The 19,252-nt window shown below is 44.8% G+C and overlaps 1 protein-coding gene across 1 annotated transcript in view; it reads right to left on the reverse strand.

The window, feature by feature from the left end:
* Positions 1-736: 736 nt before the first annotated feature.
* pard3bb (par-3 family cell polarity regulator beta b) overlaps positions 737-19,252 on the reverse strand; it is a 185,719-nt gene continuing 167,203 nt past the window's right edge. The window contains exons 25-27 of the mRNA XM_056580571.1: positions 7,427-7,645; positions 5,924-6,022; positions 737-4,594 (exon numbers count right to left, since the gene is read on the reverse strand). Coding sequence (XP_056436546.1) covers positions 4,486-4,594; positions 5,924-6,022; positions 7,427-7,645 — 427 coding nt within the window. The 3' untranslated portion in view covers positions 737-4,485. The remainder of the gene's footprint in view (positions 4,595-5,923; positions 6,023-7,426; positions 7,646-19,252) is intronic.

A 19,252-nucleotide genomic window follows, 5' to 3' on the forward strand; every position in this document is an offset into this window, starting at 1 on the left:
TGACCTATACCAACGATGGAAGATGGAAGACTAAATAGAACATGAAAATGAACGTATAGTAATTATATTTAAAAAAGCTCATCTATTTCTACCTAATCTAGAAGTTTTTCACTCAGATTGTAAATTCTAACTGCCACCAACAGCGTCCAACCACGAGATAATATGACGCAAGGGTCCGCAACACTTTAATTAACACTTTACTGATAAAGCTTCCTCACACACACACACACACACACACACACACACACACACACACACACACACACACACACACACACACACACACACACACACACACACACACACACACACACACACAGGATCTCAGAGGGCCTGAATTCCTATGGAATTGATGGGAGATAACCTAGCTAGGCTGAGCTCCAACACAAAAGACACAGGAAAAGGAAGGAGAATGAAAGATGTTAAGACAGCAATCAGTCTACCTTATCTTCCTCCTGCTAATTGATAATTAGTCAGACATTAATTTGGGGGCCAGCACTCATCTCCTATCTCACTAAGGAACTTTTTTATCAGCGGTGTAAAATGTTGCGCTAAGCTAGTGTGTGAATTTTAACGACTCACCTTGTGGGCTAAAGGGATGTCAGCAGAACTGTTTCTCATGACGTGACTTTAATTAACCTGAAGAGAAGCGTTGGGAACTTTTAAAAAGCATTAAGAAAAAGCAGTCTGTTAAACAAGGGCAACATCTTTTTTGATTTTTGTTAAAACAATTTAATTGTATTGCAAAACAAATGTTCCAAAACATAAATATATATGAAATACAGCATAAGCATTTGGTGATTAATCAATCCATTAGATACAAATAAAGGATTGAGATTTTGATCAAAAACAAAACATCCATCGATAGATTTTGGTGTTTTTTTAAACGATTCTTATAAAACGTCAATGATTTGCTTCCTTCAGTCTATCGGCATGTAGGACAATTTAAAACCAGAACTCTTGGTTATACATGACAAAAGAGTATATTTATAAATGGAGTGGTCAGGATAGTACCTTTGATTATAGAAACACTTGTAAAAGTGGTATACTGCAGCATCAGAGAGACATACATTAAATGAGCTTAGCGGTGTGCTAAAGTGAGCTAGTGGGAAACCACAAGCCATCAAGCACAGATAACTGCACTTAGAAACATACACTTCAGATTTGGTTGAATAAAAAAACGTAAACGATATAATTGTGTGGTGAGATTTTCCCAACTTCACATCGGAGAAGGACATTCTCTAAACACGGGTCTACAATTCTAGACAAAAAACAGGAGAATATTGTTAAAAATGAAATATATATATATGAATACACATATAATTTGCTTGTGACATTGTGTTATAGCAGAGCAGTTAGGACACGGGAAAAAAAAAGTCACACACTAGAAAGTTTCACATCTTATACATCAACTCCAGCAAAACTACGATCACACGGGCGATTCAAACTTCTGTGGTATCGCCTGAGAACCCGACCCAACCAGACCTTGGCCGCTCGCTCGGTGGGTTGTCAGGATTCTAAATCAGAGCATGGGGGCACGCAGGTACAGAGTCAGGGCTGGTGAGGACCACCAGACCAAGGTTCACGTGCAGGGGCCTATCTAAACCCCATGTCTCTGTGCTCTGGTACTGAATACTGAGACAGCATACGATTCTGTACATAGTTAGCATTAATGTCTCTAAACACATCTTTAAAGGTCAGACTTTAAAGAAAGGTTTCTATTTTCATTCGTAATCCTCACATTCTTTTACGTTGCTATCTTCCCCAACCCATAAATCGTTTAGTAATTTTTTCCTTCTTTCACTTTCTTCTCACTTTCTTTCTTCCTTCCTTCAACCTTTCTTTCGTTCTCTCTTTCTTCCGGACTATATACACTACAACTTATCACACATGGAGCCATCTATCAGCAACTGGTTGGTTCAGATTCGTGGTCCTATTAGTGGCAACACTTCTAATCTTTGGCGCCGGTCTGAGAACACAGCAATCTGTGATCCAGATTTGAACATTGACGATGAGACACAATGATACAACAACAAAAAAAAAAACACACTGTAACTGGATATTCCACATTCTAGAACTGTCAATAATTGGTTTTGCATGCAACTCTCTCAAAACAAATGTGTGTGTGTATGTGCCTTCTGAGCTGAGAACAGCCTGGACGCTGGCACACACACACACACAGCCTGACTGTGTTCCAGTGCGAGCATAGAAAATAATTCACAAAATGTATTTCATACAAAAAGTACCACTGGCTAAAAACATTGTGGTTTGAAAAAAAAAAAAAAACGTAGACACTGCTATGAAGGAGAGGAATCGTATTGTAACATAGGTAGCCTAAACAAATTAGCATTGCTAACTGTGGTAACACAATTCAAGGAATTGTTACATAATTACATTCAAAGATGATGTTCACTGGCTAACTGATCAAGGGGCTGTTGTTCAGGGAGTTTTAGTAACGGCAACTGATTAGATAGAGCTAGGAATGTTCAGGAAGATTAAGGGCTCTTGTTTAAAGATGATTTTAAATATAAACTATAAATCAACCACTCTAGCAGTAGTTGGTTCACAGTGTTTTGAACCAGAAACATATCTCATCAGAAACAGTTTTTATAATACATGGTGTTCGTACCTGGAAATCACAGAGATTCCTTACACCTCTTCAAAATACTGTACCATCGTCAACACATGTTAAAAGGGTTGGCTGAAAATATGCAAAAAATACATGACAAAAAAAGTATTTGTTACATATAGAGGATGAAGTGTTAGAGTGTACCAAAGTTGTACTTCAATCATACAAAGGCTAGCAGAATCCATTCTTACACGTTGCATAAAAGATATAAAGATCAATCAAGGTGAATTGCACCTCCAATCAAAACCCAAAAGCACAATATGAGGATTTTAAAAGCAACGTCGTTATTATAAGATTGATTTATACATTTCTATGTACTTTATGTATTCAACTGAAATGTAATTATAGGTAAAATTAATCAACTTAATATATAAAATACTGTTTTGAATCCAAAACATTTACATTCTGACATTAATATGCCGCTAAATCGTTTTTGAATATTTCACATTTGCAGCTAATCGGACATGAAATGCTTCTTGCATCATTATTCCAAAATCATTTGATCCTAAGTTTACATCTGAATGGAAACTTGGATGTGAAGGACATGTGTGTTAAACAGTATACACGGCATGTTAGGGATTAAGGTAATGTATACCCTCTATAAACAGATATCTGCATATGAATGCATGATCGGTCAGCAACAGGTTTTGGTATCAGAAGCACTCTGGTATCCGTTAGTAAGAGTCGGGGAAGACGCAGAATACGGTGGCGCCACCTTTTTCATGTTATGCCAAAAAGTGATCATCAACAAAAAAGTGATTGTATCAGCCTGTTTATATGTCTACTTTCATCTGGATCTAACAGTGATCATGTGCACATAAACAGAACTTTATGTCGTGATTATATCTAAGGTATTTCTTTTTGAAACGTTGAGGTTTCTTATTAGTGAAAAGTCCAAATTATTGGTTGTCCAAAGAAATGTTTGCAGTTTATAGCATAATTAGGCATGACGTGTACTTGTTCATAAACAGTACTATAGCATTGCTCCTGATTTGTATATGTCTTTTGTATCTCTAATATGCTTGTTGAGGCCTGTGTTTGGAAACTAGTCAAATTATTTATGGATGGGATATAGCTATATAAAATAAAGAAATGATCAATGATATTAACTATCATTATGACCCTTGTTTATTATTATCTCCATTGTATGATCTGCTCCGCGCCCTAGATTATTACCAATCCAGGCCTTTTAACTGTTTTTACAACCCATCAAGGGCAGACAGCTACCGTTTTAGCAGGCGATCACTTAGAGGGACAGGTCGATGTGATAAGTGGGCGTGCCGGGTCGATCATACCAGGGGAGCCTGGCTGGCACGTAATACTGCATCATTAAAACGCTCATCAAATAATGCTCGCTATCGCTTTCACCTACGCCTTTTCGGAGCCAGGGAAAACCCTGGGTGTTAGGACACACACAAGATGTTTGGTTTGAACCTTCTGTTGGTCATAAAAATAACATGCATGTACTGGTACATTATTACACATATTATTATAAGGTACAGCTACGGGTACATATATATATATGTATGCTAATCAATTTAAAGTGTTTTCCATCATTATTTTTTGTTACTCGTTACATCCTATCCTGTCTGTTTTGGGCTAATCCGACTTTGGTTGGAATACAATCTCAAACCTTATTGCACTGTAGGACAGGGACACAAAATCAATGAAAATACATAGATAGTAAAAAAGTACATGTGCTAGGTGGGCTGTTTTGCTGAAAGCTACTGCTGATGTTGCTGCATTCAGATGTGGAAAATATATTATGGAAACCCCCTAGCCATGATAAAGCATGTGAATGCGGCCGTAGTTTCTTCCTGATGCTAACACCGCCGAGCACCTGTGCAAAACTCCTGCTAGACAGCGGCGGTCATGGGGTTCTTCTGTCGAGGGTTGGGCTGGTTTGGGCGTTTCCCTCCGTCTCCCAGGTAACCGTACTGGTCAGGGACGGGCTCCCTCGGGTTCCTGGAACCAACGAGACAACGAGTCAGTTTAGTGAAGTCAGCGGTACAGGTGGAGCTGTTATCATCAAACACTAAAACAGCTCCAGAACCCGTTCACACAACTCAACGCAATGGGTCTTCCGGGTGCGTGTGTGTCTGTGTGTAGTACAAGACCATCCGTGCTCTGATCATTCTAATGTCCGCACTCTGATGTCAGCAGTCAGACGGCACTTCTGTGATTCCATCGATTTGAAAAAAGGTGAACCGAAAGATGACATCATTCCCCCGGCGTCATCACCCCTCCGGATTTCTAGTCTTCAAAACAAGGGAAGCATCGCTAAAAAGGGAAACGGTGAGGTCTCGTACCACCAGATCAGCCTCAGACAGGCGGGACCAAGACAGAACAGCGTCAGACAGAGCCCCGCTCCGGGCTACAGAGCCCCAGATAGGTGGCCCCAGACAGAAGAGCCTCAGGCTAAACAGCCCGGGGGCCCCCCCCCGAGCCTGGAGGCTAAACATGAGACACACTACTACGGCTCCCCCCCCACCGCTGCACCCCGACCCTTAATGTCCGGGCGTGAGACTAACACAGCTATTTGTTATCGCACTTCACCCCTCATATTTATTTAATAATGCAATCTAGCCCTTAAGTAGCAGCAACATCGCTGGAGCACGGAGCATTACTTTGATTTATTGCAAGAGGAGGGACACGTATGGGGACTTGGTTTCTGCACGTGCTCAGACCGTGCACCAGGGACACACAGCGCAGCAGGAAACTCTGCTCCATGCTCTGGTCGGATGGGTGCACGGCAACACGGACACGCACGGGGACATCCACCAGACATATTAACATAAATAGAGTGAGATGATACAGACACATAACCCGGGCCTTGGCTTGAAGCTACAACTCATCTCTGTCTCCGGAGGATTGGGCTTATTCGGTCCAAACAACGTCTCCGACTTCACTTAACTCAGGGTCCACTGGTTTACACACAGGTGCAGATCCAGAAGTCTGCTATCTGAGGTTACCATTGTTGTGTATAAAAAGAATAAACACAGATAAAGAAAACCCCTTTATATGTGATATCTACCGTGTTTGCACTTCCACTAATCCCTAAAAAATAACCTTGTATTTCTGAATCCCATAGCTTCTCTGCACTCTGTCCAATAGCAAAATATGTATATTAAACAAGGTTGTGGAGCAGTAGTACATTCTTTTGTAGTAAACTCTGGATGGTATCCTTCGAATGTTCTCAGCCTGACTTGTTGTGCGTCCCTCTGGGTGAAAGTGTCTACTGAATGATCAAAGGTAGATGTTAAGCCGCGCCGTCTCTGACCTTCTGACCCCTACCTGTAGGCCCCTGCTCCTCCACCAGGGACGCGGCTCATGGTGTCGTAGCGCTGGGCGCGGAGCGGAGGCGAGGGGGGAACGTCCTGCCTCAGAGGGCCCCTCGGTGGATGCTGGGGCTGAGGGTGCTGGGGGGCCTGGGGGTGATGGGGGGCCTGGGGGTGGGGATGCTGGGGTGACTGGGGGTGGGGATGCTGGGGTGACTGGGGGTGGGGGTGCAGGGGGGCCTGGGGGTGGGGGTGGTGGGCCAGAGGATGGGGTTGATGGCGAGGACTGCGAACAGGAAACAGATAGAGAGAGAGAGAGAGAGAGAGAGAGAGAGAGAGAGAGAGAGAGGGACAGAGAGACAGAGAGACAGAGAGAGAGAGAGAGACAGAGAGAGAGAGAGAGAGAGAGAGAGAGAGAGAGAGAGAGAGAGAGAGAGAGAGAGAGAGAGAGACAGAGACAGAGAGAGAGAGAGAGAGAGAGACAGAGAGACAGAGAGAGAGAGAGAGAGAGGGACAGAGAGAGAGAGAGAGAGGGACAGAGAGAGAGAGGGGAAAGGTTTAGGTTAACGCCGTCCTTATACACACACATTTGAACAATGGCATTCAGAGCTATGCAGGCAATACACCCAGACGTGACCCAACCCCGGGGTCAAGCGTTGCGGCGGGAAGGAGGCGGCGGTGTCGACAAAATGACAGTCGAGGAAAAAAAAAGAAAAAAAAAGACCAAAACAAGCGAGGAGGGTTCAAGTGGTGTTCAAAGCCCTCGGATAAGGCCTGGGGGGCTAATGCTCCGTCGCCGGAAATTTCCTTCAGACAAACAAGTCGGTTATTCATCCGAGAGTCATGAGTCAAGCCTCCCTCGGCCGGACGGCTCCCAGTCACTCGTGTTGTTTATGTCTGCCGTCCGCTAGGGCGCTGGGAGTCACGGTGGGGACCGCCGAGCCTAGGACATCAAACACATGAGACGGATCTAATCTGGTTCCCTCCCCGCTCCTCATTATGTCACTCGGGGAGCACATGATCGCCGCTCCTTTCAGCCGCAAAATTCGCATCACACCTCCCGACACTTCCAGTAAACCAAATCAACAGAAGCTGCAGGGGGACGGCCGTTTGTTTATTTGGACGCGTTCTCACGGCCGCGGCGCCCGTGTGTAGCGGCGGGCGCCGATGGCTGCCACGCCGCCCGGGTGTAGAACAGATGGCTACGGCGTGACGCATCTAATGACGGTGCCTCTTTCAGCACGGCTAGACGGCAATCGGTCCTTTAGAACTGAATTCTTATTCGATAATGATATTAATGGTATTTATGACAGGGCGTCCGGGTCGTGGTCAGGGTGTCCGGGTTGACCCCCCCCACTGATGTCTGCAGCCTATTTTGGAGGCGTTCAGGATCCAAAGCATGTTTCTGGATCACTGGCAGGAGCTTTGGATTCAAGTGTTTGAATAGATGAATGAATGAATGAATGAATGAATGAATGAATGAATGAATGAATGAATGGATAGTCGGATGTTTGGTTACTTTTGGTGTGGATAGTATCCAGGCTCAACGCTGCGGAGGTCTCCTGATCGGGGGTACGGCTGGCCGGGGGGGTACCCGGGGTAGGCCTGCCCCGGCTGGGGGTTCGGGCCGGGGTATCCAGGCCCTGGCTGGGGGTATCCCTGTGTAGGTGGAGGGGCCCCTGGGTAGGGGCCCGACCAGGGCTGCATCGGGTAGTCTACGGGATCCAAGGGGCCGCGCCTTGAAAGACAGAAAAAAATAACAACATTAGAATCGTACAGTGAGGATATAGTTAAACTAAAAACGGTGATAAATAAGGGCGCTGGACAGAGTCGCGGACAGGGTGTTGGGACTCCCACACAAAAGGTTGTGAGTTCAAACTCCAACATCCCCTGAGCAAGATACCTAACCCCTACCCTTTTGTATCCAAGATTCAGAGTAAGTTGTTTTTTTGCATAAAAGCGTCTGATAAACAGTTGAACAGGGAAGAGAAGAGAAAGCAAATAAGTTGTTGTGAGCGGCTGAACCCATTACTCTGACTCTGGAGGAAGCGGAGCTGAGAGACTTAACGACGTTAGCGAGGAGAGAGGCGGCGAGCTAGAGTTTATTAGTCGGCTTCACCTTTCCTGGAGGAATCGCAGAAAGCGGCAGCTTGTTTTAGAGAAGTGCCTCAATAAGAGCTTTGTTTGAAAGCGATGGTGATAAATGTTCCGAAAACATTTGGAAACGATGTGTTGACAAAAAGTTTGGGGAAATGAATCTGAGAATCGTGAGTAATGTGACAGCAGGTATTGCGACACAGATGACCCCCTTGACCCCATCCACCCATGCCAAGGGCCACATAGCAACCGTATATAAGTGACATATGACAGCTTTGAGTGGGATCAGTTCGCACACACGCACGCGTATAAACACACATACACACAGACTTAGAGAGGGGGCACACACGCAGCCACAAATGCATGCACACATGCTTAACCTTAATGCACACACACCTACCCACCCACCCCTCCACCCACACGCACAAACACACACATGCACAAACACACACATGCACAAACACACACACGCACAGCTGGGGTAAGCGTGTCCAGTCCTGTTAGCACATATCAGTTGGCCGCGGTGGAAAGTGAGTCCACACACATTCGTCCTCCTCACATATCTCCCATTATCAGGCATTAGTGTTTTATCCCTCTCCCTCTGCCCCCTGCTGTTATTCCCTTTACATATCAATCTGTATCTATATCTGTATATCCAGCTCTAAGCCTTCCTCTGGGACCCTCCTTAAGTCATACTCTACTGAATCATAGTCGCCTTCCTGTGAGCAAGCATAGTCCGCGATCACTTCCTGTTAGCCAGTGTAGCTCTCTTCACTTCCTGTGTTTTTTGCTTCACTCAACTCTACTTCTCAAACTATGAGATCTATGACTATGAGACACAGACTTTTTACTCTTTATTTAAACTGTTAATCTTGCTATGCACTCTGTATTGTAGTTTTCCAAGCACTCTTTAAAAAGTTAGATTTGATTTGATGATCACGGTATATCATGAGTGCCGAAACATGTACAAACTATGATATTTAACAGTATGCAATATGTAACCGTCTACTACTGTTGACGTGGTGTGTGCGTCTACGTTTCTGTGCATTTACGTGTATGCGCATGTGTGTGTTTGTGTGTGTCTGTGTGCTATCGTCTCTTACTGAGCGTGAACACATATGGTTGATTGAGGGGGGTTAAGAGGGGTTGTTACTGACTAGCTTCTGGCCAATAAAGGGCCCCAAAGCAGGTCTCGTTGGCGGGTGATTGGTCGAGCTGCTGTCAACCACAGAGGCAGATGGACAGAGCGGGATAGGAAGTCTACTGTATGGACATCTAGAGGACGATGATGAAGAACAGAACCACCCATGGATGAATGCAACAGACAGACAGACGTCAGGCAGAGACAAACCAGTAGACACACACACACACACACACACACACACACACACACAGTGGTAGTTTAACCCACCCAGAGGCCTGTGTGTGTTTGGGTGGTCAGAGCTCAGATTCAGGCTGAGTAGCTGCATACTCCTCATGTTTAACATTGCTCCAGCCTCTCCCTGCTCCTCACAGCATGCACACACACACACACACACACACACACACACACACACACACACACACACACACACACACACACACACACACACACACACACATGCACTCTGCACACACACGCACTCTGAACCCACACCCACACACCCACACACACACACACACACACAAAGTTGCACATGTTCGTATGTGCCCAAGTACGTATGTACAGTATGTGTATAATGTTCCGTTCCGTGTCTGTAAACCCCTCATATTTCTGACAGCATGTCGTCCGTCTGTCAGTCTATCTTTAGACGCCGGACCCGCTTATTAAAACTAATCTCAAAAAATATTTAACTCCTGTTGGAATGTCGTGTCAGCGAAGTGGCTCTGATGTCGGCCTGTTTTGGACCGAGGCCCAGGCTGCAGTGCCAACCTGTCTGTCTGTCTGTCTGTCTGTCTGTCTGTCTGTCTGTCTGTCTGTCTGTCTGTCTGTCTGTCTGTCTGCCTGCCAATAGACTCCTCCCTGTCTCCATGCTTGCCTCAGCTCAGACGATATGTCTCTCCAATCACACACTTGTCTATCTGACGGTCTGTCTGTCTGACTGCATGTCTGCTTGCCTGTGGTTGTATGCCTGTCTGTCTGCCAGGCTGTCTGGCAATTTCAAGGCCCTGGCAAATGACTCCTGTCACTCCTTTTACCTCCCCTCCATCTGTCCATCTCCTCAGCCGTTCACCGCCTCTGCCTCTCCATGTGTAGACCAGCCTTCAGACGAGTCACCTCTCTGTGTACTCGTGTCTGTCAATGTATCTGCTTCTATTCCGTCCGTCGGCCTATGTCATCTCTGTATGACATATAACAGTATGTCATTTTAACCCTCTTTAGTCATTCTCTGGATGCTTTTATCCAAAGCGACGACAATGAATACAGAGACCTGTCATTGAGGATCAGGTGGGGGGTTAAGGAACGTTGCTTGAGGCAGCCTATAGGGTAAGCTGCGGATCTTAGGGATCAAACCCAGAACCGGGTAGCAGAATGGGTAGGAGTCAACCACCCTAGCTTCGCTATACTGCACCTTTCTGTGTCAGACGTCTGTGAGGCTGCACAGTGTGTTTGGGCTGTGTAACTAAGGGCCTGTCCACACTGTATCTGCATAGAGCTGGCCTTTCCCCTCCAAGCCTCTCACCTGTCTTAACCGCTATCTCTCTATCGCTCTGCCGATCGCTCAATCGCTGCCTGGCTCAACTGACTCGATAATGTCCCCGCCTTAGAGATAATCCTACCAGAAGGGTGGTGGGGAGTTGAGGGGGCAAGCAGGAGGGAGGGGTGGTGTGTGTTTGTGTGTGTGTGAGGAAGAGGAGAAGAAAAAGGAGGGAGGAAACAAAGAGAGGGGAAGGAGAGTAGAGAGGAAGGGAGTGCAGGAAAATAAACAAGCGAGACAGAGAGAGAGAGAGAGAAAGAGACAGAGAGAGACAAAGAGTAGGAGAAGGAGATGGAGGAAAGCAGACCAGAATGGTATACATGATAATCATCTCCTCGTATACATTCCAGCGCAAGTTTGTTGGTTAATCAGTCAGTGATCTGTCTCTCCACTGTCAGCCGGTAATCTCTGGGCTATTCCATAGGAATACATTCCCATTCCACGGGAGATCTGGTGTGTATCAGTAACATCGGTGCTGGAGATGTTGCAACTAGAGGGAGAATATGATTGGGAATGCTGCGCGTCAGTAAAATATGAGGAGTTGCATGAAGACTAATTGGGAATGGAGTGGGGAATCTGAAGGGAATCCACTGTAAATCCAGTTGGCAGGGTTGGAATGCTGCCACCAGGAAGCCAAGTCAGCAGCTGGGGATTATATGGGGATGAGAATGGAAACCATTACTGGAACCCGCACACAGGAACCCATTCACGCACACACATATTCATGCACACGCACACACACATTCATGTGTGCGTGCACACACACACACACACAGATAAAGACACACACACACACACACACACACACACACACACACACCGAAACGCATAGCTGCATGGACAAACATGTGCTTGGCATACTGATGAAAACTTGATTAATGTTTGTACGTTTAACTATGGAAAGAAGCAATTTTAGAAAAGCAGCTTCTTAACAAATGTCTGATCTTGTGTCTCCAACACAAAGGTTCAAAATCATTTTCAGGAATGTATTGGGTTGTGTGTGTGTGTTTACACGTGTGTGTGTGTGTGTGTGTGTGTGTGTGTGTGTGTGTGTGTGTGTGTGTGTGTGTGTGCATCTGCGTGGTTGCGTGCGTGCGTGGGGGCATTAATGCCTGCAGGCATGCACGTATGTAGGTTTTGTGTGTCTATGTGTGCGTGTACATAATGACTGCTGCAGCTGTATGACAGAGAAAACAACACGCTGGGCGCCATTAAGATAGCCATCAACCCTGAAAGAACGCAGCGCTAAGTTCAGGAAAAACACTTCTACTGCATACTTTCCACGCAGGAAGTGCTATTTATGCATGTAATGGTGTGCCTCACAACAAGGGTAGCTGCTTGTGTCGGAGCCGGGGAAGATATATGAGGAGAAAGTTCCTCCGCGTCTGACAGTAATTGAGAGTAATGTAAGCTTTTCTAATTCCCCGGAATTAAGGAGATTTCTGACGTATCTGGGGAGAGACAAGCCGCAACCGCACCTGCACTCAATCCCTCTCTCTCTCTCTCTCGTTCTTTTCACACCCTTGCCCTTCTTATCAAATGCTCTCTCTTTCTCTCTAAATCGTACCCGTTCACACACTCTCTCTTTCATTCTTTTTCTCCCTTTCTTTCTCTAGAACACCCTCTTTCTCTCCCTCTTCCTCCAACGCTTTCCCGCTCACACACGCTCTTCCTCTCCCTTACACCCTCTATCTCTTTCACTCCCCCCCCTCTTCCTCGCATACAATTTGAGGAGATGAAAACTTTCACACTTCAGCAACGGCTGTACACAGCTGTTCTGTCATTGCCAACACACATACACACACGTCCTTCCAGACATCAATCTTCCCAGTGTGTGTGCTGAAGGGTGGAATAACGAGAGAGAGAGAGAGAGAGAGAGAGAGAGAGAGAGAGAGAGAGAGAGAGAGAGAGAGAGAGAGAGAGAGAGAGAGAGAAAGAGAGAGAGAGAGAGAGAGTGAGAGAGAGAGAGAGAGAGAACGTAGCAAGTGATATACGAATGATGTCTAACAAAATTTAACTTCTTTAATTAAGTTAATCTTCTTCAAAAAAAGAACTGATAATCAAAGTTAAACATAGTTACTTTGTTAAACATTCGTAACTTAGTAAAACATAGCTGAACTTTAATAATCTTTTATCAGTCTCTCTTTCCACTTCTCAACTTTTGCATTCATACCTTCTTCAGACACTGATCTTAGCAGTGTGTCTTTGTATTCACTATCAATTTGAGTCACTTTGGTTTCCTCTGCTGCGGTCGAACTGCGGCTGACGCAACGATTCCCTCTTGGGCTGAGTTTCTCCTCACCTAATGAGGTATTTCATTATGCATCTTTAATCTCCCACACATCACCGTGGAAACAGCAGGACAACACACGGCTAATTGAGAAATAATGAAAGATGCACAAACATTTAATTTAGGAAAAGGCTTCTACCCACGAGGATGTGGTTCATGTTTAAAGTTAACTTTAAACACACACACACACTTTGGGGGCGCTTGTTTTTATCAGCACACAGGACCTGAAAGGTGGGGTTGCATGTAAATCCATCACATCAGCACCAGAAAGGTAATAATCAGAAAGTAATTGATCAATACCAGTTTGGTTACAACTTCTTAGATGTATTGCCGAGATTGTCCCCACTATGACCTAACTAACCTATGCTTTTTTATACATATACATGTATGTGAATATATGTGACAGCCAATCAGACAGCTGCGTCTCAATGAGAAACTCTCTTGAGCCATCTGAGAGGCGCATTTTCTAAGGAAATTAAAGTAGGACAATACACCGATTAACCTACACAATTAGAGCTAATCTTTAATGGGACAACAACAAAAGGCCTTAGTTAAGGACCAACTGGAATGAAAGTCACTTCAGCAAACATATCCTAATATATATTTAAATTAAAAAGAAGAATACTAGATATGACCCTGTTCAATAAAACAAGAACAGGCCTTAGTTAAGGGCCTCCTCCAGTATAATTAGCATGAGTAAACTTAATGAGGTTAATGAAGGGAGATGAGCTCTTAAAGCTTCCTGCTGATTGAGTTCCTTCAGCCTCTCGGCCTCAGTGAGAGTGTGTTTTAGTGTATGTGTGTGTGTGTGTGTGTGTGTGTGTGTGTGTGTGTGTGTCACATGGTTTGGCGAGAAAGGGCCGTGTTTGAGGAAAGGATGGGAGAAGCTTAAGCGGCCGGCAGACGTTTGGAGTTTTATTAGGCAGAGGACGAGAATGGCAATAAGTTGTTTTCCTTTGGCAAAGTGGTTAAGTAGTTTATGTTAGTTTGTTAGTGTGTGTGTGTGTGTGTGTGTGTGTGTGTGTGTGTGTGTGTGTGTGTGTGTGTGTGTGTGTGTGTGTGTGTGTGCACATGTGTGTGTGTGTGTGTATGTTGGGGGGAAGGGCACATGTGTGATTGGCAAGATGTTGATTCAGCTGTCCAATCGGTGTGTGAGTGTGTGTGTTTGGGGGTAATTTGGGCGTGTTGTTCTCTCGCACACTTTCTGTGTGCATTAGTGGTATTGGGAGTGTGTTGGTAAGTGTTTGTATGTGTACGGACGTGCACATTTTTGTGTGTGTGTGTGTGTGTGTGTGTGTGTGTGTGTGTGTGTGTGTGTGTTTCAGCCGGTCCTACTCTAACACCCTTAACCTCTGTCTGCTTTAGAAGTCACTCGACTCTTGTTGGTTCCACCATGTGCTTAAAGAGCAGGTCATAGGTTAAGAACGGGGTATTTCCAAGCAGGATTAGGAGTTGGGCATTCCAACGTAAACGGATAACATAATTAAAGTGTAATAACTTTTGGTGAATTTAACCACATTCTGTTAGGGGGGGGGGCATAGTGACATATAACCAGGGTCGTCGTGTATAGCATAGTCAGCTCTACCCAAGTACCACATGCCATATGAGTTTTTACAGGCCAATGGGAAAGTGATTTAACCGTTTTAAGTATCCCTGACTTTGAACAGGAATGACGTAAATGTATGCATGAGTGCATACATTCTTAGCAAGGGTGGCCCCGGTGGGAATCCTAACCCGGATCATGTTCAACCCGTGCTCTACCGAGTTGAGCCACTCAGGTGGACGCCCTTGTGATTCTATGAATCCGACAAATTTATCCATTCACCTCAGGTCGCTGACCTTTAAAAAAAACGTGAACATCCCCGATCCATTGCAGAGATTCGCTCTGAAGGCATCACTGGGGTGGGGAAATTCAGAATGTGTCGCGTCCCCTGACAAGCTTTCGAAATGCAAACAAACTTCCTAATTGACGAAAAAACGACCCTGAGCGAACATTGTGCTCTGGCCACTGGCGAAGGAGCCGCCGGGCGCGTTCACATGAGTGGGAGGACCCAGGACTGATCGTCCCTGACCCGGCCGGTGTTTGCACGCTGGGCGTCAGGGAGCCCGTCCTGGAGGAATAGAGGTGAGCATATGACCCGTCACGCCACCCTCTCCTCAGCCAGGGACCAGACCACCCCACAGCCTGACTACTGATCCCCGAGCCTGCCTCACCCTGGGCCGAGGCTCCGGGGACGGGGGAGGGACGTGGAGGAGGGTGATGTGTGTGGGCGGTGAGAGGGAGGGGAGGAGGTCGAGGTGGGGAGGAGGGGAGGGAGTCGAAGCAGCAGAGGGAGGGAGGGAGGGAGGAGAGGAGGGAGGGAGGACGGGAGGGACGAGAAGGGACGAAGGAGGAAGGGGAAGGAGGAAGTGGAGGTGGAAGGAATTGGGGAAGAGGAGGTGGGGGTGCCAAGGTGCCCCGGAGACAGGGAGACAAGGTGCAAAGGATACAAGGAAACAAGGAGAAAATGGGTAATGGAGAAAAAGAGCCAAGAAGAAAAGGATACCAGGAGATAAGGAGCCATGGAAAATACTGAGTTTAGGGTTGTGTAAAGAGAAGTAAGCAAAAGACAAGAGTGCTACCACAGCCCCAGAGATGGAGGAAGAGGGGGTGAGGAGGAGGAAGAGGAGAGAAAGAAGAGTTAAAATCCAAGAGAGAAAAACAGTGAAATAACCGAGGACGGTTGTGTTAAAGCAGGACGAGAGGCAGTAAGAGGAGCAGAGGAAGACTGAGAGACGAAGAAAAGATTGTAATATGAGGAAAAAAGAGTGCTTGAGTATTCTAAATAAGAGAAAGGTCCAGTGACATGGTAGGCAAGAGAAAAGATGGAGAGAGAGAGAGAGAGCGAGAGAGAGAGAGAGAGAGAGAGAGAGAGAGAGAGAGAGAGAGAGAGAGAGAGAGAGAGAGAGAGAATGAAGAAAAGGGGAGAAGAAAGAGAAGACCGTGAAATGAGTGCTGCCCTCCAACATTGGCCTGCTGAAGGTCAGCATCCTCACAGAATAATGATACCACACACACACACACACACACACACACACACACACACACACACACACACACACACACACACACACACACACACACACACACACACACACACACACACACAGAATAATGATAGTATGCACACAAACACACAGAATAATGATAGTACACACACAAACACACACAAACACAGAATAATGATACCACACACACACACACACACACACACACACACACACACACACACACACACACACACACACACACACACACACACACACACACACACACACACACACACACACACACACACCACACACACACACACACACACAGAATAATGATTCAATACACACACATTAAGAATAATGGTACTATGCACACACATACGTAATGACAGTACACACAAACACAATAATGACAATACACAACACAGAGAAAAAGACAAAATAAAACACATAACACATACTTAAACACACAATAGTTAACTTAAACAAATTTGGACAAAGCACCCCTCTCCACACACACACACACAAACAAAATAATGATACTACACACACACACAAAAACACATACCCAGGTATACTGTAGATCACATTAACAAATGTACACAAAACACACATAAACACAAAATGGCGAACTTAATACATGTGGGGAAAAGGCTACCCTCTCTACACACACACACACACACACACACACACACACACACACACACACACACACACACACACACACACACACACACACACACACACACACACACACACAACTCAACAGACCCACCCACCCACGGGATGCTTGTACATACAGTTCATGTCGGAAAGTAACTAGCAGCGGGCAGGGGCCGCTGTCTGTCTTGGTCAATAAAGTTCTGTCAAAAATGATTAATCCACCTGGAGAGCATGAATTACAAATTGACCGGTCCAGGAAGCTAACATGATTACATTTCCTCCCGTGTGTGTGTGTGTGTGTGTGTGTGTGTGTGTGTGTGTGTGTGTGTGTGTGTGTGTGTGTGTGTGTGTGTGTGTGTGTGTGTGTGTGTGTGTGTGTGTGTGTGTGTGTGTGTGTGTGAAAATGGCATGCAGCTGTATCTGTCTTTGTATATACCTCTGAGTGCTTTCCATAATAAAAAATAGTGTTTCTTTAGTTTGTGTGTATGTGTCTGTTTGTGTGTAAGTGTGTTTGTGTGTAACTACGATTGCTAAATCATTATTACAGAGAGAGAGAGAGAGAGAGAGAGAGAGAGAGAGAGAGAGAGAGAGAGAGAGAGAGAGAGAGAGAGAGCGAGAGAGAGAGAGAGAGAGAGCGAGCGAGATTTCATTTTCATATCTTATTTGACTTTTTAGGTGCATTGGCCATGTAAATATCTGTTTTCCATGCTAATATAGCCCTTTCAATTGCATTAAACAGAATGAGGGGAGGGCACAGACAGAGTGCAAGAAAAAAATGAAATCAGGAACAATACGATTATGAAGGAAGGATGTAAATCAGAAATAAAATAGAAATGTATAAAGCAACACAAGACAGATGGAAAGGGCCTAGCGGAGAGAATCACAAAGTCCTACGACAACAAAGTATGGATAAACAAAGTATGGATAAACAAAGTATGGACCGGGAGGTGACAGAAGAAGAAGGAATGAGAGCGAGAACAGAGAGAAACGGAGCAGGAGGGAGAAAACGTGTGAATGACGGGTTCCTACGAGCACCAAGTGGAGGGGGGTTGCCCTGGTAACAGAAACAGCAGAACAATGGAGGTGGCAAAGTTACTGTATCTGGTAGCACAGCGTTAGCACATAGAGAATCACAAATAGAGTCAAATATACAGCAGCAACAGGCAGAGAAAATAACGTGCCATGTTTCTCTTGTAGGATATATGACCTTTAATAGATTCTGAATTACTAAAGAACAAGCACTATGTAGTTATCAAAGTCCTCTGAACTCTCTCTACCCCCCATGCTATGCCAAACTCTCTCTACTGATACCTCTAATTGTTTCGGTCCAAATGACACTAAACGATGGATACTGAGTTATGTGTTTATTTAGACTCCCTCAGCGGGAAACGCGACAGAAAGTAAAAGGAGGAAAAGGTCAGGTTGCGTAATAAAGAATTATTTTGCTGCAAGAGTAATTCGATGAGAAATATTAACAAGGGCACGCCTCATAAAGCCCTTTAAACGATGCTACAGCACATTAAACCAAATGAAACCCGACGGCCTGTGAAACTTTGGCCTATTTCACTGAAATTTGCTGCTGTGTATTCCAAATGAAATGGTTGGGTTAAACAGGTATAATAAGATGGTATTACCTTTTCAAATGTATATAACATGTTTTTCAAAATTGTATTAACGGAGGAAGGTTTTGTATCACCATGTCAAATATGACCTTACCAGTAGTGTGCATTTTTTGGGTGAAATCAAGACAACTACATTCTAGATACTACAACGTTTCACAGTGTATGTTTGGAAATTCTAGTATTTCAGTTATTGGACACATAAGGTAACCCTTCGGAAAAGGCTTAATGGTTTCAAGCTGCAGCCCTTTAGCTAAGTACGTGATCACGGTATTGAAATTACCCACACAATTACAAAGCCGTCCATAGAACCTCATCCATTACATGAATGAGTATATTTTGTATGAGGGCTTGTATTAAATGAAATGGCTGTATGCATACACACACACACATACACATACACAGACACACACACACACACACACACACACACACACACACACACACACACACACACACACACACACACACACACACACACACACAATAACACACAGTATGGAAGGGTTTAGTAGAATGTGTGGAAGTGCTTGCAGAAGGAATGGAGCCCATTACAGAGTTACAGACACAGATGTCCACCTCACTCACTCTGTATTCAGTCAGACTCAAACTAAAGCTACAACTTCTCCTACAACTACTACTACTGCTATTGGAACTATTCCCACAACAACTTATACCTCAGTCACTTTCTAGGGGGGACAGAAAGAGAAAGAGAGAGGGGGACAGAGAGAGAAAGAGAGAGGGGGTGAGAGAGAGCGAGAGAGAGGGGGACATAGAGAGAAAGAGAGAGTAAGTAAGTAAGTAAGTAAGTTTTATTTATAGAGCACATATACACACAGCATACACTGACCAAAGTGCTGTACAATAAGATAAAAATAATAATGATAATTAAAAAAAATAACAATAATAATAATTATAATTATAATAATAAATAAAGATAAAAAAGTGAATAAAATACAACAACA

This window comes from Gadus chalcogrammus, chromosome 20 (assembly GCF_026213295.1).
Source record: "Gadus chalcogrammus isolate NIFS_2021 chromosome 20, NIFS_Gcha_1.0, whole genome shotgun sequence".
Lineage (NCBI taxonomy): Eukaryota > Metazoa > Chordata > Actinopteri > Gadiformes > Gadidae > Gadus > Gadus chalcogrammus.